Genomic DNA, 22,708 nt, shown 5'->3' with positions numbered 1-22,708 from the left:
TCCACATCCTCTCGGCAAAGTGCAGACAACATCCTGTGCCTGCCTCTTGCCCATACCAACTGCTGAGCAAGCTCGCCCCCACACCTACTGCCTGTTCCTCTTGTTCACACACTGAGGGAGTGGGCATACCAGGTCTCTCTATTGCGAGCATGTTGTAGTAGCTGCAGCAGGCTTTTATTACATTTGTGACTTTTGTGGCATGTATGGAAATCTAAGGACAACTTTCAGGAAGTGGGTTTTTTCCTTCCACCATGGGTTCTGGGGACTGGACTCAGGTTGTCATGCTTGTGTGGCAAGAACTTTCAGCTGCTGATCCATCTTGCTGTATACTCGCACCAGGCTTTGAGGGATCTCTTAGAGTAGACCAAGCAGGAAAGCCTAGTCAGCTAAACCAAGCCATTTTCTTCTGAAGTGGCAGGCCAAGATTTTTACCTATTCTGATTCAGTCAGGGAAGCATAAAGCAGGGCCCAGAGTGGCAACAATTCCCAATGCATATGCCAAGCAGGTGGCTCACCAGGCAGACAGCTAGGATCCTAGGGCCCTAGGATGCCAACTTTGTCAAAGTTTGAGGTAAACAGCAAAAGGCAGACAGTGAGGAGGTCTTTGAAGAATGGGTTCACCTTTGAAGTCAGGCTCACCTTCTCCAGTAACTCATTACTAGCCCCGTGGTAATTTAATTGGAGTCTGGGGTTAAAGGATGGGCCCAGGGGGTTCCTGTTGCCCACAGGCCTGAAAGAAGCCCAACAATTCACAACATTGCAGGCAGCTCCACCTGAGCCAGAATATTGGAACAACACATCTCTTCTGAAGTGAAGCAGGTAAATAATGTCACAGAAACTCAATGGAAGAGACTGTAAGCCATAAAATTCTGTTTAAGACTGGTAACATGGCAAAAAAAAAAAAAGTTTATGTTAAGTACAAAAGGGACATAAAATTGTATGTACAGTAGGGTAACAACTATGTAAACACACCAAAGTCTATGCACAGAGATATCTAGAGGAACATTTAACATCAAAATTAACAGTGGTACCATTTGGGTGGCAAATTGGTTCTTAAAAATCCCCCAATTTTCCTTCATAAGCAGTAGTTGTCAGTTACAATGGGGAATAATTCATTAAAAAACCCCAGTGGCTGGTGGTTGAACAGTGTGGTGTCCTCTGCCACACAGAGCAGTGGCTGTGGCTGACATTCAGAGTACAGTGATACATCCCAGGAACACACCCCCAGACTGCCATTGCTTTCTCCCTCTTGCTTACCCTGTGACCACATACAGAATCCTAAGTTCCAGCTGAACCTTTCCCTCCCAATTCAGAACTCAGCTCTGCTGCCACAGGGCCCAGCAGAGGCTGTGAGGCAGTGTGTTTTCCAAGCACATGCTGCCTCAGCTTTGGACACTCATGAACTCACTTCTCTGTGACCAGGCAAGCCGCTCTACTTTCAGGTTATGCAGCCTTACTAATCCATAGTTACAGACCTTTGCTCCCAACAGTTCCTCCAAACAGGGACTCTTAGATCCTGAAGGTAGGCAGTAACATTTCCAATCACCTGGCTCCTATAGTTTGTCCATTCTGGGAAGGCAGGACTGCTCAGCAACACTTACGAGACTTCAGTGAAGGTGGCCACCTTTTCAGTTGGAATAACAAGTCAAAAAGTAATTGCTTAAAACATAGCGTTAGCAGTTCGAAGTCCGTGCCTGCTCTTAAACAGAAGCAGTGATGGCCTGACCGACACCCTCGCAGCTGGGTACTCATGGACAAATCAGCCTGATGGGTCTTGATTTCTGGAGCTGCAGGGGTACTGCTCGCTTATATAAATGTCTGACTATCATCTGTTCTCCTCTGAGGTGGCCGTACTGGGAAGAAAAGGCCAGCTGCAGCTCTTGTCAGTCTGGTCCTAGCCTTCTCTCAGGAGAAAGCAAGAAAAGGGCAATGATGCTGACGCAACAGGTGAGGAGTCCTGACAAACTAAAAACACTGGTTTAGCACCCTGTCCCCAAATGCCACAAGCCAGGCAAAGAAGCCATGCAGAAGTGACTGTCACACATATACAGGTGCAGACAGAGCATAATCAGGCAAAAAAAGATTCTAATACTGTAGAGAGGGCCCCAAAGTGTGGCTTAAAGAGCACAAGGGAGTTATCCCAAGGCTCTTACTTAGCTGCCATGAAAACAGCAAACACTAGAAGCTCTGCTTCACGTTGTCTCCCGAAGTTAACAGAGAAGACTAACACTTGTGGCAAACACTACCCACAAAGAGTCTTTCTCAGCTGCAGGGTTCCCTCTCCTGCTCAACTCTTGATCAACTAGATGAGTGAGAGAGTATTTAATTGGACACACACACTGTGCTCAAATACAAACAGATCAAGGGTCATATATAAAAAGGCTAAATAGAACATATAACACAGGCCTAGAGCCAGCTCTTGGGTAGGAGCTGGGGAAGAGGGGTGTCATCTGCTGACTATGTACACAATTCGCGGTGGGCAGGGAAGGAAGGCATCAGTGTAAACAACTCAGACTCATTCCACAATACTGGCCCTCAGGAAAACGTGATGTGACTCAGGTACAAAAATAAACTACTACCTTGCTTTTTGTACAAGCCAAGCTCGGTAGGATCCCCACAAAGACTGTGGGACTGTCTTGATGGGGGAAATTGCACCAGGCTGTTAAACCTTTCAGCTCTCAGAATTTACCTGCTACTCCCTTCCCTCCCTTTCAGAGGCTTGGGCCTTTTGCTAGCCAACATCCAAGCCCAAGACCTGCCCCACCCACCTACACAGGAATACTGTAAAGCCTCCTGACAAACAAGGTCCTTCTCTATTTGTCCCTTTCTTTGACCCCAAGGTATATATGAAGACTTATTTTTGTAAATGTTTGGCACCTAAGAAACATGATGGTTGTGGAATAATGCCACAATTACACAGGGAGACCCAGTAACAAGACATGCAGGGTGAGGGCAAGAGGTGCTGAGCTGCCCTAGCATCTCAAAACCATGTGGCTTCCCATGCATTTCTGGGGTGGGAGAAGGATGTGCAGAAACTGGTGACGTCACTGGCTCTTCAGCAGCAAATATATATATTCAAAATTGAGGCTCAAGGGCCCCACTGTAACCTAATCCTAAATAGTCACCCTCTGAAGAGCTTGGTGCACTGAGAGCTGGAAAGGCTGAGAGCCAACTGAATCTGCAGCACCAAGAGTCCTTTGGAAGGCGCTCAGCAAAGGGATTCTTCAGAGCAGATGGACAGCACATCCCTGGGAAGGCCATGTGGAAAGATGTTCTCCAGTCCAGTCAAATGATCCAGTCAATCCCACTGTCATCTCAGTCACCTCTGACTTTTCCTGTTGGACGCCCTCACTGTACACATAGCCGAGCAGTGTCAGGATCAGTCATCAATGGTGGGCAACCAGAAGGCCTGGAAGGAGAACACAAATCAGCTTTTTAAAAAGCCAGGCTTCTTCTTACAATGGAAGGTTGTTCTTCCCCACCTCGCAGCATCAAGGAGCCCAACCCCAATGATGAAGGAATTACAGTCTGGAGGCCCTTACTCCTGACCAAACCATTGTTTCTACTGAGCCAGAAACACTGAAAGTTGTGTTTATTTCCAACATTCACTCCTGTGGGTAACCTGGCCTCACAGCTAATCTCAAGGTGGCCTCAATCATACCCTTTCCTTCCTGAATCTGAGAAGAAGGTTTGGATGAGATGGTTTTGCTGCCTTTGAGGGTCAAGTGGCTTTTTGGTTTTACATGATTTCAAACTCACTATGTAACCAAAGATGACCCTGAACTGACCTTCAGGCCTCTACCATCCAAATGTTTAGATTACAGGTGGATGCCAACACATCCAGCTTAGTTTCCTTCTGGCCCTCCAGTCCTGGAGGACTGAAGCCAGGGCCTCATCCATGCCAGGCATGTGCTCTAAGTCTGTTCCCAGCCACTGCTGCACTTCTTCTGACTCTATCTTCTTGGTTCCTAAAGACAAGAAGTGGGCTAGAGGTGCAGCTCAGTAGTAAAGGCCCCAGGCTCAAGCCTCAACACCAGAGGAAGAGGGGGTACTAGGCTCTGGATAAAGTCAGGAGCAAAACACCTCATCCAAGTTCCTACTGGAAGATAACAGACTTCAGGGAAACTAGAGACAAAGGGTCACCTATCTCCCATCTCCAGTTAATTCTGTTTTCTAAATTTACACGTGCGTGTGTGCATGTGTGTGTGTGTGTGTGTGTGTACATCATTGTACAGAAATCAACTTTTGAGAGTTAATTTTCTTATGAGTTCCAGAGATAAAACTCAGGTTGTCAGGCTTAACAATAAGTGTTTCTATCTCCTCAGAACTCTTTCCTTGTTTTTAATTTGTTTGTATTTGAGACAGGGTTTCATATAACCCAGGCTGGATTGAACTCCTGGTTCTCCTGCCTCTACCTTCCAAGTGCTAAGATTAACATGTCTGGGGTGGAAGGAGAGAACCAGTTTCCACAAGTCATCCTTTGACCTCTACACGCGTCATGGCACATGTTCAAGAAAACACAAAATAAAAACAAAATGAAGTTAGGTATGGTGATGCATAGTTTTAGTCCCAGCTCCTGGGAGGCAGAGGCAGGTGGATCTCTGAGTTCAAGGCTGCCTCGTCTACAAAGAGTTCTAGGACAGCTAGGTCTACCCAGAGACCCCCTCCTGGAATAAATAAAATATACAAAAAAGTAATAAAAACAAAGGAAGTGCATAAATGGATAGTTTCAGACCACTAGAAGAATTTTTGAGGAATTCAATGGAAAAGAATGGAGGCATGGTGGCTCACACTTCTCATCTCAGCCTTCAGGAGGCTGTAAGGCAGGGAGATTAACTGGAGTACATGGTCAGCCTGGGCTAGAGAGAGGCCTTATTTCCAAAAGCCAAACCAAAACAACATTCAAAACTTCTGAAAGAATGCACCTATAAAAGGTTGGTCAGAATATTTTAAGGCGTAAAATTAATGTCAAAAGAACCTAAGTAGCTTGGGCCTAAAAAACCTCGCACCAGAGCAAAAACTGCTCTGCAAACCTCTTCAGAAAGCATGGATGATCCTATCTTACTGGAAGAGGAACAAAAGTAAAAAATGCAGCCAGCCTCGTCAGGTATCTCATGATGTGGGTATGTAACAGGGAAGTCACCACTTCTGAAACATGAACTTGTACTATGTGGATAGAACACAGTTTGCTGTCCGAGGCACCCAACACCCCAAATCAAGAGGATCCTAATAGAAAATATCTCTCACTCTTCACATACCATGTTGGAACAGGCGCTGGCAAAGGTCATGAACTTGGGGTTGAACTGCAAACAGGTAATGGGACCCGTGTGTTTGCCATCCAATACAGCTACTTTTATACCACTCTCTCCATTCCAGACATGAATCTTGCCATCTTCTGAACCTAAACAGAATGATTAAGACAGTAACACTTCAAGAGGCAAATAAAGACAGGTGAGAAAAAGACAGATTGAGATCTAGAAAAAGTTTCAGGACACATCACTCAGCAGAAACTAAGAGCACAATGGAGGAAGGACACTGGGAATTGATCTTGATCTAATTGTTTCCTTCTCTTCAGGGACTTATTTTTGTTATATAATCCAGATTATTCTGAATTCTCTATGACGCCCAAGTCAGCCTCAAACTTCTAACTTTCATACTTCTGCCTTCCAGTAACAGCACCCAAGTGCCGGCAATTAGAATGATGTGCAGGAGTGCTTCACTATTCCTAAGTCATTTCCCCCTCATACCTTTACATTTCCCATCCAGAAAGGGAGCTAATATCATTAGCCTGCCAACATCTGGATACCGAGACTACTGAAGGTTACACCAAGCTATCAACACAATACAGAAATGCTTTTTAAGAGCCTAATTCTAAAGCTCACGAAGGGAAACCCAGCACATTGCCAGTTCCATAAAGAACCCTGCCAGTGTGATGGCACACTCCTGCAATCCTAGCACTTGGGAGAATCAGAAATCCAAAGTAATCCCTGACTACATAGCAACTTCATGGTCAGAAGGGTTATATATATATAAACAAGACTATCGGAAAAACAAGAAAAATGAGCAAACAAAGCCAGAGAGATGGCTCAGAAGGTAAAGGTGGACTGCCAGGAAGTCTGGCCACATGAGTCTGACCAATGGAACTCAAATGATGGAAGGAGAAAACTGATGCCCCAAAGATGTTCTCTGACCTCCACCCACATGGCACTTCATGTACGCTTATGTACACAGTAAAGGGAACTATGAAGTCTGGAGGTGCTATACAGAAATCTGAAAGCATATATTGAACAGCATTTCAGTTACTTTGCTTGATAACATAAACAAATGCACAGTACCAGAGAAGTAACAAGGAAAATGAAAACAGCTCACCAATCATAATAAACTGTGAATCTGGAGTAAATGAAGCTTCGAGTGTAACAGCTTTGCTGTTAGCATAACCCTGAAACAAAGAATGGTTCTCATTATAGGGCCAGTAATAGAAACAATTGCATAGAAATACCATCCCGGGGTTGGGGGTTTAACTCAGTGGTAGAGTGCCTGCCTAGCAAGCGCAAGGCCCTGGGTTCAAGCCTCAGTTCTGGGGAAAAAAAAAAAAAGAAATACCCATCCCAACACACAAGCCCCTTTCCACTAAAGGTCTTTGAATGTGCAGTGTTACCAAGACCAAATGAAAAGCAAACGTATGTCATTTGTAAGAGGTGAGTGACTGCAATACAAAGGAGGTAAAGTTCATGTGCAGGAAGAAAACATAGGTCCATGCCCCATCACTGAGTCAAGGATAACTGCTGATCTCCACAATCCAGCTAACAGCATTCCCAACCCAGGTCTTACGAGCAAGGAAACAGCCATTATTCAAAGCTGCCAGCTCACCCCAAATGTGTGCATCACCACACCCTTGAAAGCATCAATAAGACGGATGAAGCTGCCGTTGGTGGAGATGAGTATGAGTTTGCCATCATTGCTGAACTTAAGTCCTGTCCACTCACAAGTCCGATCATACTGCATCTTAAAGGTTGCAAATGGTCCCTGCAAAACACAAAATAGCAGTCCCTAGGCTCCACACACATCAATACTTCCTCTATTAGAACTTCTTTTCTATCCATTTAGATTCTCTGCCACTCTGTTACCCACTACTTGCTCCTCATCACAGAAAGGCTGTCTTTTTATACAGGGTCTCACTATGGAGACCAGGCTGGCCTCACAGAAATTCACCTGCATCTGCTTTGGAGTGTAGTGTTGGAATTGAAGATGTGTGCCACTATGCCTGGCCTAGAAAGGGTTCTCAAACGTCCAACTTGCCCTTAAAATTTCTGCAGCCTTAATATAGCTCAAGGATTCAAAGATTTACCTTATCAAAAGAACGAAGGTCATAAAGTTTGACCATTTCTGAGTTGACACCTGCGGCAAAAATTAACCCTTCTGGATCAAAGGAACAAACTGGTTTGCCCTGTAGATGCATGAGGCCCTAAGAAAGAAGAGAACAACGAGTTAATGAATGAATGAAGGAGCCCACCACTCAATCATTGATTTTTTTCCAGTGCAAACAAGGAAGGAATAGGAACTGTATCCAGCCTACCTACAAAACATTAAAAGTAGACACACAAAACTGACTAAAATGTAAAATGTAACTATATGATGCATTTCCAATCAGCCTTAACTATATAATATTACAGATTCAAAGAGAAACAAACCCCTTGAGGCTAAAGGTTCTAGGCAGTTTTTCAAGCACTAAGCCACATCATAATGCAATCTGCTCTGGAGTAGGAGATCTGCTTACCAAGCAGTAGTCAACTGGTAAAAGGTTTTGCTGCCACATAAGACTCTGGGATCCCAAAATGGAACCACTGTTGTCTCCCTTAACTGAGAGGGAGAGCTGATAATGCTTTCCACAGAAAATGCTCAAAAATGTAACTGTGAGGTACCATTACCTGGCAGTTAGGAGACCGGAGATCCCAGAGTCGAATGGTCTTATCAAGAGACCCAGAAATGAAAGTGTCATCCACAGGTGACATGGACAAGGCCACCACCCTGCAATGTATCAAGATAAATAGGAGTTGAAGCAAAATATGAGCAAAAATTGGATGCGAACCCTAAACCACTCTGCCTGCCTACATATACCTGTTTTCTTAGGAAGCATACACAAACTTATCTGAAGCAATCAAAAGTAGCTAATTAAAAAAAAAAAACAAACAAACAAAAAAAAACCAACCTAAAGCCTCCGTATAAAAAATGCATGGTCTCAGGCTGGAGCTATACAGCACAGTGCTAGTGTTAAAAACAAAACTCTACTGAAAATCAAAAGCACGGTGAGATATTAGTTCACACCACTAACGGCTGTCCTAAGATTGCTCAGTATGGTGAAGAGGAACATAGTGGGACTTAGAACACTGTATATACCACTGATGAAAACATGGTACAGATGCTCTACCAAAGACCTTTTCAGGCCAGGTGTGGTGGTGCTAGGGAGGTAGGGAGAGGCAAGTGGACCTCTGAGTTCAGTGCTAGTCTAGTCTATATAGTGAATTCCAAGCCTGATCCTCTGACCCCACCACAAAAAAGCCAAAATTAACCAACCAACCAAACAAACCATACTTTTTTCTGGAAAGTTATGTGACTCAGAAATTCCATTCCTAGGTATATATACTTTAGCAAACTGAAAATGTCTACACCAAAATGTTCAGGCTTTTATAGTAGCATTATGAATGGGAATGACCCAAATGCTCACTAATTAACAAATCAACAAGATGTGGACTAGCCATATAACATGACAAAATATTATTTGAAAACAAAAAGAAACTAAGTGCTAATTCATATGACAACAGGGATAAACTTTGGAAACATCATGTTACATGGAAGGAGACACACACATATGTTATCTGACACCATTTATACAAAATGTCCACTTATAGGCAAATCTAGAGACATCACTTAGATGAATGGCTGCTAATGGGTACACAGTTTCTCTTAGGGAGATGAAAATATTCTGGAATTATACTAGCAGTGATTGCCCAACTACATACATACATGCATACATACATACAATCACTAAATTGTATTTCTTATTTTGAGATAGGGTTTCATATAGCCCAGGCTGCCATAGTAAAACAGATAGCATAATGCACATGGACATGCAATTTTGTCACACTGTCTAGCTCAAAAGTTCACAGGTCCAAGTGGATACAAAAGGCTCTGTGCTGATAAGTATAGGGAACATAAGAACCAAACCCCTGGCACTAGGGAAACTTACCTGCCAGTTCACAAGGTGCCAAGACACTAGAGCAAAAGTGAATAAGCTGGCCCATGTTTGGCTTACACAGTAACCAACACTTCCTGTCTTCAGCAGCACAGAAATACCCTGCCCACCTACTTGTAAGCGCAACTTCTTTACTGAACTATTATTTATTTATTTATTTTGGAGGGAGGAGTTTGAGACGGGGTATTAATGATATGTACCCCAGGCTGACCTTTAATTTACTATGTATCTAAAGCTGGCTTCCAATTTGTAACAATCCTCCTACCTCAGCCTCCACAGCACTAGAATTACAAGTACATACCACACCATGTTCATCCAGAAGTACATTTTTTTTTTTCTTTTTGAGATAGGGTCTCTCTCTATAGTCTTGGAGCTTGCTATGTACACAGCCAGGCTGGCCTGGAACTCACAGAGATCTGCCTGCTTCTGCCTCCTGAGCGCTGAGATTAAAGGCGTGCATCATCAAGTCCAGCAGCTCTCAGCCACCTCTCCTGTCATCCGGGCAGCTGTGCCTGCTATTGTGGAACTCTCGAAAGACCCTGATCCCTTCCAAGGACATAGAGGAGCTAACCATTTCTTGGGAGAGGAGGGAGAAGAATATAGCTGCCATTTAAGTTGCCCGTGCTCCTATAGGCGACCAGAATTAAACTCATTCACAAAGATTTGGGTGGAATCATTTCTTTGGCTTTCTGGGGTAAATAGACAGATATCTTTTTACACCTCTCAGCAAGTGACGTAACACCTGTGAGGGCACTATACTACCACTCTGTATCATCTATATTAATAGACATGCCTTTGGTCCCAGCACTTGGGAGGCAGAGGCAGGCAGATCCCTAGGAGTTTGAGGCCAGCCTGGTCTAGACAATGAGCTCTAGGACAGCCAAGGCCACATAGTAAGACCTTTTTCCAAAAAAAGGGGGGGGGGGCTGGAATGTTGTGGGATAATCTCTTTGTACACTGTGAAGAAGTGTCACTTGGATTGGTTAAATAAAAAGCTAAACAGTCAATAGCTAGGCAGGACTTTGGGGGCAGAGAGAATGCTGGGAAGGAGAAAGGCACAGTCACCAGACAGACAGAGAGGAAGCAGCATAGGTAAAGGTAATAAAGCCATGAGACAAAAAGTAGATGAACAAAGTCTCTGTGTAGCTATTTGGGAGCTGGCAGGTAGGACAAAAATAAAAGTCCATCTACAAATGGTGCCATGGAGAGATGGCTCAGTGGTTAAGAACACTGGCTGCACTTCCAGAGGTCCTGGGTTCAATTCCCAGCACCCACATAGCAGTGCATAACCACCCATGGATCTGCTACCCTCTTCTGGTGTGCAGACATGTATGTAGACACAACACCCATATACATAAGATACATAAATATAGCTTAAAAAACAAACAACAACAAAAACCCCTTTTACATCATAAGGAACATTTTTCATGTAGAGACTAATTCAATGTTGGCCTTTGTAGTGAAAGGCCTCATAAATGCAAACAGTTCTTTTGTTAAGAGCTAATTGAGAAATACCAAGTCTAATCTTAAAGCATAACTTTAGTTCACGTTTCTTAAACACACACACACACACACACACACACACACACACACACACACACGGCAAAAGCATGCTCTTGCACTGAGCCACGTGTAACCCCTCATTAATTGTATTTATTTATTTTGGGTATGAAGAATTGAATCTAGAGTCACTCACATGCTAAGCATGTGCTCAGCCACTAAAGTATACTCCAAGCTCCTACTTACAAATGTCCCCCCTTTGTTTTTTCAAGGCAGGGTTTCTCTGTGTAGATCAGTCAATCCTCAGACTCGAGAGATCCCCCTGCCTTTCCTTCTGAGTACTGGTATTAAAGGCGTGCACCACCAATGTCCGACTCCTCATTTAAATTTTAACAGAGACTATGTAGTTATTTCTGAAACCCATCTTCTGCTTCCATTACCTCAGTAAACCAAGAGCTGACTGAGATCAGTCAACAAGATGAAAGATGAAGAGAAATCCTGGACAGCACAAGGCAGGCTGGATCTACTAACAAGACCTCTCCCTTCTCTTGAGATAAAGGAACTCTAACCCTGTAATACTCGAGTCTTACCTTTTGCTGTGTCCAGGAAAATATCTGATGTATTTGTTGTCATGCAACGACAAGTAACGGATAGTATCTGTAAGAAACAAACCAGGGGTGACATTTCACCATTTAATCGAATTCACGCTGCATTTTCATTTCTGAAAAGACAAGGCCTAAGAACCCACTGTATTCTATCACCCAAGCAAATTACAGACAGATAAAGGCAAACAACTTCTCTCAACAACTTAAGAGTACACATATAGATTCATACAACTCAAAAGCCAAGTTTTCATTTGATAGCATTTATACCAACACTTAATATCACTGTTTCGGGGCCCAGATAGACAATTCAATGGTGATGTGCTTGCCTAGTGTATGAGAATCTCAGAGTTCAATCTGCAGCATTGGAGTGGGGGTGGGGGGACTCAGAGTAAAGACTACATTAAAAAAAAAAAAAAAAAAAAAAAAACCACAGTTTTGCTACCAATCTTTGGATTCTTCATAATTTAAAATTCAACTTGTCCTACATAAGTATTTTCTGGCAAGGAAAAAAAAATCACTGGCTATAAACACTAATTTTAGTATCTGCAAAATGACAACTCTTATACTAAGTATTAGGACTGAAAACTAGAGGGCTTCATAGTGAGTTTGAGAATAGTCAGTGCTACTACACAGCCAGATCTGTCAAAGAAAAAGGGGGGGGGGGTGAAAGAAAGAATTCCATCTAGAAAAGCAAACCATAAGGGCTGCAGAGTGGTTTAGAGCACCTGGCTTCCATTCCCAGAACCCACATAGTGGACCACAACTGTCTATAATTCCAATTCCAGGGGATCTGACATCCTCTTCTAACCTCCCTGGGCACCAGACACATGATACATAGACACACATGCAAGCAAACCACTCACACACATAAAATAAAAAGAAAAGAAAAAACGATAAAAAGATTATGTTGACAGCAGAATGAAGTGAGGCTGGGTATGCAGCTCAGGGCATAGTGCTTACCTAGCATGGGTGAGGCCCTTACTAGAACTAGAAAGTAGGAAATTACTATGCTCCTAAAAAGATGAAGAAAAGCTGGACATGGTGACTATAACCTGTAATCTCAACATACTGGAGACCACCATGGGGAACATTTAGTGAAACTCTGTCTCAAAAACCAAACCAAAACATCACTCAAAACAAAACAAAACAACAACAACAACAAAAAATAGGTAGAGAAAGATAAAAGGCAAACAGAAGATAAGAGGTCCAAGCCAGGTGTGGTGGCACACACCTTTAAGCCTAGCACTTGGGAGGCAGAGGCAGCAGGATCCCTCCCTGTGAGTTCCAGGACAGCCAGGGTTGTTACATAGAGAAACCCTGTCCTGAAAAACAAAGATAAAACAAACAGACAAAAAAAGAATATCAAGTGGCTTACAAAGGTGGGGTTTTTTTGTTTTCGTTTTGTGTGTGTGTGTGTGTGTGTGTGTGTGTGTGTGTGTGTGTGTGTGTGTGTGTTGTGTGTCAGGGTCTCACTTTATAGTCAAAGCTAGCTTGGAACCTATTATATATCCCAGGCCAGCTTCAAAATTAGCAGCAATTCTCCAGCCTCAGCCTCCCAAATGCTGAGATTACTGGTGTGAGCAACATACTCTCTAATGAAAGTGCATTTACCCTAAGAGGGAAAAAAAAGGAATCCTTTCCATACAATCTGTAACAGAATTCTACATGGTTTATTTGAACAACTCCAGCCTCTCAAAGGACAACCATAAGCATTTCTGGTTATTCTAGTGCTAGGAACTACTCCCCTGCCCTAAAGAGAGATTCCCTTCCCCGTTACCTGGACTCCCAGAGATGAGCAGAGCTTCGCCATCTTCTCCACCCCACTTGGTAGCTGGTGCGCTGTTCCTGGCAAGGCAGTGGCCTGTACAGTTATCTCCTGTACCGGGTGGTATCATAGACCCTCAAACTGTACAAACTACTACCTCAGCCTGGAATCAGGCAAAAGAGAACGGTGCACTGGAGGAACTCTGCAGGACGCACTCGAGGCAGGAAGGCAACATCCCCACAGCAGAGGCCTGGCAGCAAAGCTGCAAGTGCCACACATTTGCCTCATCTTGTACCGTGTTTGGAGAATCGTTTAATTAATTACTCAGAAAAGCGGCCCAACAAGAAATACACCAATTATTAGGATAGCCCCAGGATCCTAGTATTTATCCTTATCCAAAAGCATCAATGGCATTGCCTACTTAGAAAACTACTTCTGAAACAGGCATGGAAAATAGAAATTAGATATGTACTAAAATCAAGTTCAGGTAGAGAAGTCTCATTAAAGAAAGACTTCTGCCCATTTGCTTTGAGATAGATTAAAACAGCAATTTAAAGTAATCTTTGCTGAATGTCTGGGCATGGTGGTACCTGCCTTTAGTCCCAGCACAGAGGAGGATTCCTTTAAGTTTAAGGCCAACCTGGTCTACAGAGTACCAGGCCAGCCAGGGATACATAGGGAGAGCCTGTCTCAAAATAGGGAGGGAGGCAGAAGATACTATTCTGTGATCAAGAGCACATACTGTACTTGCAGAGGGCTTGAGCTTAGTTCCCCAGTACCCATGCCAGACAGCTGATAACAACCTATAATTCTAGCTCTGGGATCTGCCACCTTCTAGACTCTTTGGCACCTGCGTTCACATGTGCACATACCACTTCCACACACATATATACATGATCAAAAAATAAATCTTAGATGAGATGACGGCTCAGTGGTTAACAGTGCTTGTTGCTCTTCCAGAGGACCTGAATGTGGTTCCTGGCACTCACAGCACATGGCTCACAACTGCCGGCAGGCTCCAGCAGACCTAATGCCCTCTTTTGGCCCAAGGGCACTGGCACCCACCCACCCAGAAATACACACATACACATAAATAAAAAGAAATCTAACTGTGCCTACCACAGTGGCACAGACCTATAATCTCGGTACTGGGCAGAAGCATCATGTGATCAAGGGCAATGTGAATTACAGTGACACTATCTCTATACTAAGAAATCTTACTGCAAAAAGCAAATCAGTAAATCAGTACCAATAAGGCCAAAATAAGATAAAATAACAAACATGTGACAGTTCAATCACTGAGACAGTTTGTCAATTTAGGAATTTATTCCAGAGGAAATCAGTCAAAAGCAGAGACTACTTATTAAAAAGAAAGTTTCAATTCCTACAAAAATTTCTTTACTTTAAAACAAAACAAAAAGTATTCCTAGGATCAAAGACCACAAAGGTCATCACACTATTCTTTATGACACATACCATAGAAGAGCTAGCTAAACTCTTCTACCTGCCTCTAAGCTAGCACAGTGAACCATTTGTAAGCCTTGGGTTTTCTTTTTCTTTCTTTTTTGGTTTTTTGAGACAGGGTTTCTCTGTGTAGCTTTGCGCCTTTCCTGGAACTCACTCTGTAGACCAGGCTGGCCTCGAACTCACAGAGATCCTCCTGGCTCTGCCTCCCGAGTGCTGGGATTAAAGGCGTGCACCCCCACTGCCCGGCCTTGTTTGTTGTTTTTAAGGCAGGGTCTAGCTACAAATGCTAAACTGCCCAGATAGGGTCCAAACCACTTGGGTGCTGGGATACTTCTATTTTTTTTCCCCACAAGACAAGGTTTCTCTGTCTAACAGTCCTCGCTGTCCTGGGACTCTCTTAGTTCGCAGGCTGGCTTCAAACTCACGGAGCTCCGCCTCCCTCTGCCTCCCTCCCGGGTGCTGGGATTAAAGGCCTGCGCCACCACCTGGCTGCTTCTACTGTTTACTTTCATGCACTTGGTCTCCTTTCCAGTCTGCCTTTAGTATATCGTAATTCTGTCTTATTCTCCCTAGTCAGAAATGTAAACGTTTTCTTTATACCAACCACCTGCCTTTTTAGTTTCTGAAGATAAGGTTTCACTCTGCAGCCCAGGCTAGCCCGGTACTCCCATTCCTCCAGCCTTAGACTCCTCAGTGCTGAGAACACAGAGGTAAGGTGTCACACCTGGTTTAAGCCACATACATATTCTGAATGGAAAGGCCCAGTAATTTACTAATTGCTGTGTCAAGTATTTCTCCCTTCATTTCTGCTAAGTATTCTTTCAAGTTTCAAGGAGTGCAAATCATAAACATAATTAGTTACTTTCTTTTCCTATTCTCCATTGTACATAGACATTTTTCAAACGCTGTTCCAAGTCCTTCCAAAGTACTTTGGCTTGCTTCCAGCATTCTTTCACTTTTAATGATGTAACCAGCACTGCCAACATTATAGGAAAATATTTAAACCAACTATAACCACAGCACAGATCCCCATGAAGATTCTGTCAAGTCTAAAAGGAACCACGCCCGTGATCTCCTCAAAAGGCTTGCTTACCGTCTATTTTGTTAGAGCTGTAAACGACTGTGTTAGCTGCATGAGTGTATCTGATGAGGTCCACACCATACTTCTTACTGTACAGGGTTCTCTTTGGTCTGATGAGCAAGCAAAGGAAAAAACAAAAACCATCAGAATCCAACATCACAAACACTGGAGCTCTGCATATAAACAGCATCTCCTGACTTGATATGGCAAGAGCAGGGATTATTAGTAGATACAAGTCGGGTCTTCTGCAAGTGTAGTATGTATGAACTCTTAACCACTGAGCCACCTCTCCAGCCCCCAAAACCCATCTCTTGAAAATAAAAATCAAATGTAACAGCTCTTCAAGAATAGTCGTTCATTTGTGTACACAAGGCCCAGGTTAGAAAGTAAAAGTAAATATAGAGTATTAATTCAATCTTTTACCACACTGCATTCAAAAGAAGGGGGGTGGGAGAGTTGAGGCAGGTTCTCACTTGGCCTCTAAGTTACTAGGTTGAGGATGGCCTTGAACTTATGGTCCTCCTGCCTGCGCTTCTTCAGTGCTAGAATTATAAGAGTGGGCCACCATACCTGGCTTCAAATGTAAAAACTCTGAGAATACTATTTTGAGAAAAAGGTTCAGGAAATATCACAAATCATGACTTACAACAGAGCGATACAAGAGTACCTGAAAGCCAGTAACTTCTCCTAAGCCATTCATTTAGAAAGCACTTTCTTTTCCTTTTTGTTTTTTTTGAGACAGGGTTTCTCTGTGTAACAGTCCTTGGATGTCCTGGAACTCACAGAGATCCAGCTGCCTCTACCTCCCAAGTGCTGGGACTAAAGGCATGCACCACCACCACCCAGGAGAAAGCACTTTCTTAAAGGCAATGATCTATTAAAATTGAAACCAGATGTTAACACTGCTATGTTCCTAATATAACTCGCTCTTAAAGATGTACAACCTTCTTATCTGGAGGTAAAAGTACTGGCTAAACCTTTCAGAAGACACATCTCCAACACCAAAGTTCCAAACTATTTAAAGTCCCTTAAATGCAAACCTTGATGATCAAATAAAAGGGATCTTAGGGGGCTGGAGAGATGGCTCAGCAGTTAAGAGCATGAGCTCTTTCAGAGGTCCCGAGTTCAATTCCCAGCAACCACATGGCGGTTCACAACCATCTTTAGGGGGATCTGATGCCCTCTTCTGGCATAAATGCATACAGACAATTAGAGCACACAATCATAAAATAAATAAACAAATAAATAAATAAATAAATGATCTTAGAAAAACCTATAGCCAAAACAAAAATTTGAATGCTAGAATTCTCCACATGAACCAGGTTAGAAAATAAGAAAACCTTTAGGATGTTTTACATTTATGTCTAGAAGAATTTTAAACTAGACATGGTGGTTCACATCTCCAATTCCAGCCAGAACTTGAAAGGAGGATCACTACAAAGTCAAGGCTAGTTTCAACAACAAAATGAGACCGGTCTCAAAAACAAAAGGGAAAAAGAAATTAAACTCCTGTACTAATGTTCACCCAGAGTTTGAATTTATGCAAAATAATGCTTACCTTCTCAATGTAAAATTATTTTGGAACCAGTGAGTTAAACAATCAAATGATCCAGGCTGCCTACGAATCAATTTGCATTTTTAATTGTTAAAGTCAGTGAAGGTGAGACCTTCTGCTTCATGACACGTATTCCAAACAAAAGTTCTTGAACTTGTACTACACTTTCTATATGTCTGCCTTTTGTGAAATAAACTATTACCAGATCCAGTCTCCTCTGGAGTTCTGCTCTGCAGCCAGTGCTTGGTAACTAATGATTAAGTGAGGCTAAGCATGTGCCTACACTAAAGGTTGATAACTTTGCATCTATCAGTGGTAAAAGTGAATCCTAGTATTTCAGCCCATCTAAAATAGAAAACAGGTCTAGGGATTTGGCTTAGTCACAAAAGGATTGCCTAGCATGCATGGGATCCTGGATTCTAACTTCAACACTGCAAGTAAACAAAAAAGATAAAGTGGATCTCTGAGTTCAAGGCCAGCCTGGTCTACAAAGCCAGTTCCAGGAAAGGCACAAAGCTACACAGAGAAACCATCTCAAAAAACAAAACAAAAAAAGCTTGGTTCCAATAAGATATGGCCTGTATTTCTTAAATCTAAAAAACACTTGAGATTTGTTCCTAATGAAAGAAACCTATTTCTTTATTTCAGTTCTACTCAGAAAGAGCCTTAACGTATTATCATTGCACGTGTCTTTTTAAGCACAGTTTTTCCAAGTATCTTGGCAAGCTCCTTCTTTAAAATTATGATTCTGGAGGTAAAGTATGAACAAAGAAAATAACAGTAAAGCCAGCTAGTGTGGGGGTGGGGGTGGTGCACATCTATAATCAAGCTCTTGGAAGGTCGAAGGAGAAGAATCAGGAGTTTTTAAGGCCAGCCTTGGATAGAGTTGGAGGGTAGCCTGAGTTACATGAAACTGTTGTCTTAAGGCAAACTAAGAGTGTGTGTGTGTGTGTGTGTGTGTGTGTGTGTGTGTGTGTATGTGCGCACCTAATTAACTCAAGGACTGAAATGCAATATAATGTTTAAGTGGACAAAAACAAACAAAACAAAAATCCTTTTTGGGCTGATGAGATGGTTTAGAGGCTAAAGGCAACTGTCAATCCCTAGGACTCACATGATGGAAGGAAAACACCAAACCCTACAAGCTGTCCTGATTTATACATGTACAGCAAGCTCACACAATAAAAATGTACAAAAAGAAACGTTGTGGGAAAAAAACTACTTTTGACAAAAAGAAAAATGTAAAAAAAATTCTTTTAAGCCAAATATTGCTGGCTCACACTTGTAATTCTAGCACATGGAAGGCTCAGGCAGAATTGTTTTTTGAAGCCAGCCAGCACTATGGATACACACTAAGTTCCAAATGTTGGGATGGTTTGACTGCTCTTCTAAAATATATATTAGATTTACTGATTATATGTGTATGAGTGTTTTGCCTGCATCTATGTATGTGCACCCTGTGCATGTCTAATGCCCACGGAGCCAGAGAGTATCAGGTCCCCTGGAACTGGAGTTAAATGTAGTTGTGAGCCTCCAAGTCAGTTCTGGCACTGAACCAGGTTCTCTGCAAGATTAGCATGTACTCTTAACGTGAGCCATCTCTCCAGCTCCTGGATCCTTTTTTTCCAAACATATTTTCTTTTTAAAACAAGTTTTTTGTTTGTTTGTTTTTAAAGACTTATTTACTTTATTTTTATGGTATAAGGGTTTGATTGTAAGTATGTCTGTGTATCACACATGTTCCTGGCATCACAGAAGTCAGAAGTAGGGGTCAGATCCCCTGGAGCTAGAGTTATAGATGGTTGTGAAGCTCCATGCTGGTGCTGGGAACTGTAAGAGCAGCAAGTATACTCTTAACCATCTCTCCAGTTCGTATATTTTCTTTTCTTGCAACAGGGTCTTACTATGTAGTTCCAAGCTGCATTCCAATATTCCCACCCCTAGTCTCCCAAGTGTTGGAATTACAGGCGCAGAATGTTCTTTTTTTCCTTCAAAAAAGTCCTTAGGAACACTGTAACTTTCTATTAAGTCTGTAGTCATGTAAAAAGATTTTATGCATCAATAAACAGTCTTATAGTCTTAGCATTTTGTTCCTTTGAATAAGGGATATGCATTTCCATTTCAGCTCTAGGAGGGAAGATTCTAATCTATGTATGCACTGCACTAAACATTTCAAGCAAACCAACTTCAAATTACTTCTAGTTCTCTACTTTAAATCCTACCAGCTCTTCCAAACAAACTCAAATGGGCAGAGCAGGTAAAAAATCAATACACTAAAATGAACATCAATTCAAACAACTATCTGTCCAGCTGGTAATTCTCTCTTCCCTAGGATCACCACTGTATGGAACTCTACCACATACAGCAGGCAGGTCCAGAGACAGTTATGTAATACTTTAACCCCAGTGAGGATAAACATCATATGCAGCTCAGACTACAACACAGCCTTACTTTAGATAAACTCAGAGACAAGTTCCAAAGGAAAACTGTCTGTTATTTGAAAAAATAAACAAAAGGAAAAGCTAAGGCTTCAAAGCCATAGGTAACTTTGACAAAATGATGTCAAAAACAGCAGCTATTAAATTAAATCAAACATCTGCTTTGGAAAGGTGGCTGAAGTTGACTCGAGAAATAAAACTGAGCCTAAACTAGATTTCGACGTACAGGGGTGAGGCCAGGCAGACAATGTCTCCCCGGATCTAGGCCATGAAAAAGGCAAAGTGCTCTGCTCAGCTAAGATACACAATCACAGTAGTTTTCCAACTAACATATAACTCCCACAACCAGATCCAGATCCAAACAAACCATACACTGGCGGGGTTTTTGACTGTTTGGAGTTTCGCTTTATGAAGTCCAGAACTCAGAATCTGCCTGCCCTTGTCGCCCAAATGCTGAGATTGCTGGCTGGGCCGCCACACCCGGGTAAACTCTTTTTTTTTTTTTTTTTGTAATGCAAAAGGAAACACTAAATTGTTCCAGAATGCTTTCTTTCTTTGTTTTAAAGGGAGCTCGCATTCTGACCAGAATGGGGCGGCCAAGTTCGCAAGAGTCTGGCAAAGAAAAGTTTCCGGGAGGCTGTTTAACAAGTTAACTGTAAGCGTGGGTATCCGTACAGCGGAAGGGCAGCAAGCTCGCACTGGCACAATCGATAAATCCTGACAGCTAACAACGGCATCTCGCGGGGCTTGACGGCAGAAAGGCCGCGCGGGAAGCGGAGGGGCAGGGACGGGCGCGGTGCCAGGGCTGAATCCAGGTCACCGCGGCGAGGGCAGAGAGCTGACGCCGCCGACGGGCACAGCAGCTCTGACGGTTCTGCACCGAGCTCAGAGGCGACCCGCACCTTCCGGCAGTCAGAGGGGTGGAAAGGGCTATCCGCCGGGCCGCCGGGGGCACGGACGCGGCGTTTAAAGGTCAAGGTCAAGGTGGGGTTTGGCAAGAGACGGAGAAGCGCGCTCGCCAGAGACCAAAGACACATGAAATAACAACGCTAATATTACTACGGCCATGACCGTCGTAAAAAAGAAAGGAAAAGATCTCCTGCACCGCTGCAGGCTGGAGTGCACCACAGGCTGGGGGGGGCCTCCGTCGGGAACCGGCGACAAGAGGGAAGGAGGGAGGCGCTCGGGATCCGGCCCGCGGCCACCGCCACACTCACTTGCCCTCCTGGCAGTCATAGAGCACGATGGAGTCATCGTCGCTGCTGGAGATGACCGTCTCCCCATTGGGGCTGAAGTCGAAGCAGTTGATCTTGTCCGAGTTCTCGCGGAACACCTTGGCGACGCGGAAGCTCCTCAGCACGCTGTCGGTCAGCTTCATGGCGGCGGCGGCGGCGGCTGAAGGCAGCCGCGGCGGCGCAGGGCCGGGGCGGGGCCGAGAGGCGAGCGAGCGGGCGGGCTGCTCAGGGCCAACCCCAGCGGTGCGGGCGCCGCGCTGGCGGCTGCCGGGAGCGCGGCTGACAGTCGGGCCGCCGCGTCCTCCTCCTCGAGCGACGCTCTCTCGTCGGGATGACGGGACCCCACTGACCGTTCTTCCCCAGAGCCACTTCAGGGCCAACCGGCGCTGCGCCGGCTCATTGTCTCCGCCATCTTGAAGGGAGAAGCAAAATCAGAGGGCGAGGAGCCTCGGCCGCGGCGAACGTCGGGAAAGGGGGCGGGGCGGGAACGGAGGCGCGAGCTGAGGGGGCGGGGCGATGACGTCAGCGGGCGGACTCGCATCTCCGCGGCCCGGGTTCCGGGAGCACGGGTGTGCAAGGGGAGGCCTGCGGGCGTGGAGCGTCTACAGCCTTTCCTGAGGGCGGGAATTTGAGGTCGCCTCGGGACTACTGCCTTTGTGAGTGCTCCCCAGGGAGCCTCGGGTATCCCTGAGGTGGCAGGTACTTGCGGAGATCACCCCTGGTGGCCTGTTCGTGGGTGTGACTCAGGTGAACCCATCACTGGGGGGCTTGACCACTACACCACGAACCCAGGAAGCCCCCATTTTAATAAAGTGCAACATGTAAAATCTTAAGTGGGTGACCTTTTTCTTTCTATTGGTATAGACTATAATCACTGCCCAGAACGTCAGAGCTTTCTTTAAAAACTTTTAGAGTCAAAGCGCATGAAGAGAGCTAACTTAAGTGCGGGGGTGGGGGAACCTTAGGAAGGGCTGTGAGACACTTCACTCATAGGTGTGACCAGAGGCCCTTATAACCTGGGCAATGGTTAGCAAAATAAAAACCACGAAATGGAAACTAGAGAAATTGGAGTCTAGTTAGAAATAACCAGAGGCAGAATCCCACGTCCTTAGAGGGATGTAGGGAACAAGAGAGAAGTTGGCTAAGGGAAAAAGACAAGATTGTAAGTCTGGACTGAAGTTCCCACCTGACAAAGCAGAGCTCCTGGCTACAATTTGTTCTGAGGTTTGAGGGGGGAAAAAACCGGTTTGAGTGCAAGCTGAATGGATGGCAACTTCCCAAATTGCAGATTGATTCAAGAAAAATCTTCCACAGACTGTGGCACTCAATTCCCACTGATTGCTTTTGAGTCTAAAAGGGACGATACGGTCTGCCAAGAAAGCTTGAGATGGCAAGGTCAGATATGCTGCCCTGTTCTGGACCCGCTGTGTAAACTGCAGTTCTTTGAAGAACATCTATAGTCAAGATCCCTCGGACTGACTGACTAGAGAACATCACAATGGTGGGGAGATCAAGTGTAGCCAAGAGCCAAATGATCGTGAACTATTTTAGGCCTCTTTAAAAACTATTTGTAGCCAGGCAGTGGTGACGCACTCCTTTAATCCCAGCACTCGGGAGGCAGAGCCAGGCGGATCTCTGAGTTCGAGTTCAGCCTGGTCTACTGAGCGAGATCCAGGAAAGACACAAAGCTACATAGAGAAACCCTGTCTCGAAAAACAAAACAAAACAAAACAAAACCCTATTTGTGTGTAAATGCTTTTACCTGCTGAGCCATCTTTAGTACCCGCCTTGCTTTTAGTAGCCATTTAG

The 22,708-nt window shown here is 44.1% G+C and overlaps 1 protein-coding gene across 1 annotated transcript; it reads right to left on the bottom strand.

The window, feature by feature from the left end:
- Positions 1–857: 857 nt before the first annotated feature.
- Wdr82 (WD repeat domain 82) lies at positions 858–21,377 on the bottom strand. Its single transcript, XM_036192914.1, has 9 exons — positions 20,882–21,377; positions 15,684–15,781; positions 11,344–11,410; positions 7,929–8,028; positions 7,349–7,465; positions 6,871–7,026; positions 6,370–6,439; positions 5,259–5,401; positions 858–3,409 (listed from the first exon to the last, which is right to left on the bottom strand). The coding sequence occupies exons 1-9, from the start codon at positions 21,040–21,042 to the stop codon at positions 3,380–3,382; spliced, it is 942 nt and encodes a 313-aa protein (XP_036048807.1). The 5' UTR covers positions 21,043–21,377; the 3' UTR covers positions 858–3,379.
- Positions 21,378–22,708: the final 1,331 nt, after the last annotated feature.

The sequence above is a fragment of the Onychomys torridus genome, chromosome 7 (assembly GCF_903995425.1).
Source record: "Onychomys torridus chromosome 7, mOncTor1.1, whole genome shotgun sequence".
NCBI classification, from domain to species: domain Eukaryota; kingdom Metazoa; phylum Chordata; class Mammalia; order Rodentia; family Cricetidae; genus Onychomys; species Onychomys torridus.
The sequence above is the reverse complement of the archived record's forward strand: the minus strand, read 5'-3'. Positions and strand labels throughout refer to the sequence as shown.

Bases quoted from the DNA above. Each gene is read 5' to 3' on its own strand.
- Wdr82 (XM_036192914.1), bottom strand. From the start codon at position 21,042: ATGAAGCTGACCGACAGCGTGCTGAGGAGCTTCCGCGTCGCCAAGGTG. The intron at 15,782-20,881 runs GTGAGTGTGGCG...CTTGCTCATCAG, and splicing joins TATGACTGCCAGGAGGGCAA to ACCAAAGAGAACCCTGTACA. The intron at 11,411-15,683 runs GTAAGCAAGCCT...TGTTTCTTACAG, and splicing joins CAGCTCTAACAAAATAGACG to ATACTATCCGTTACTTGTCG.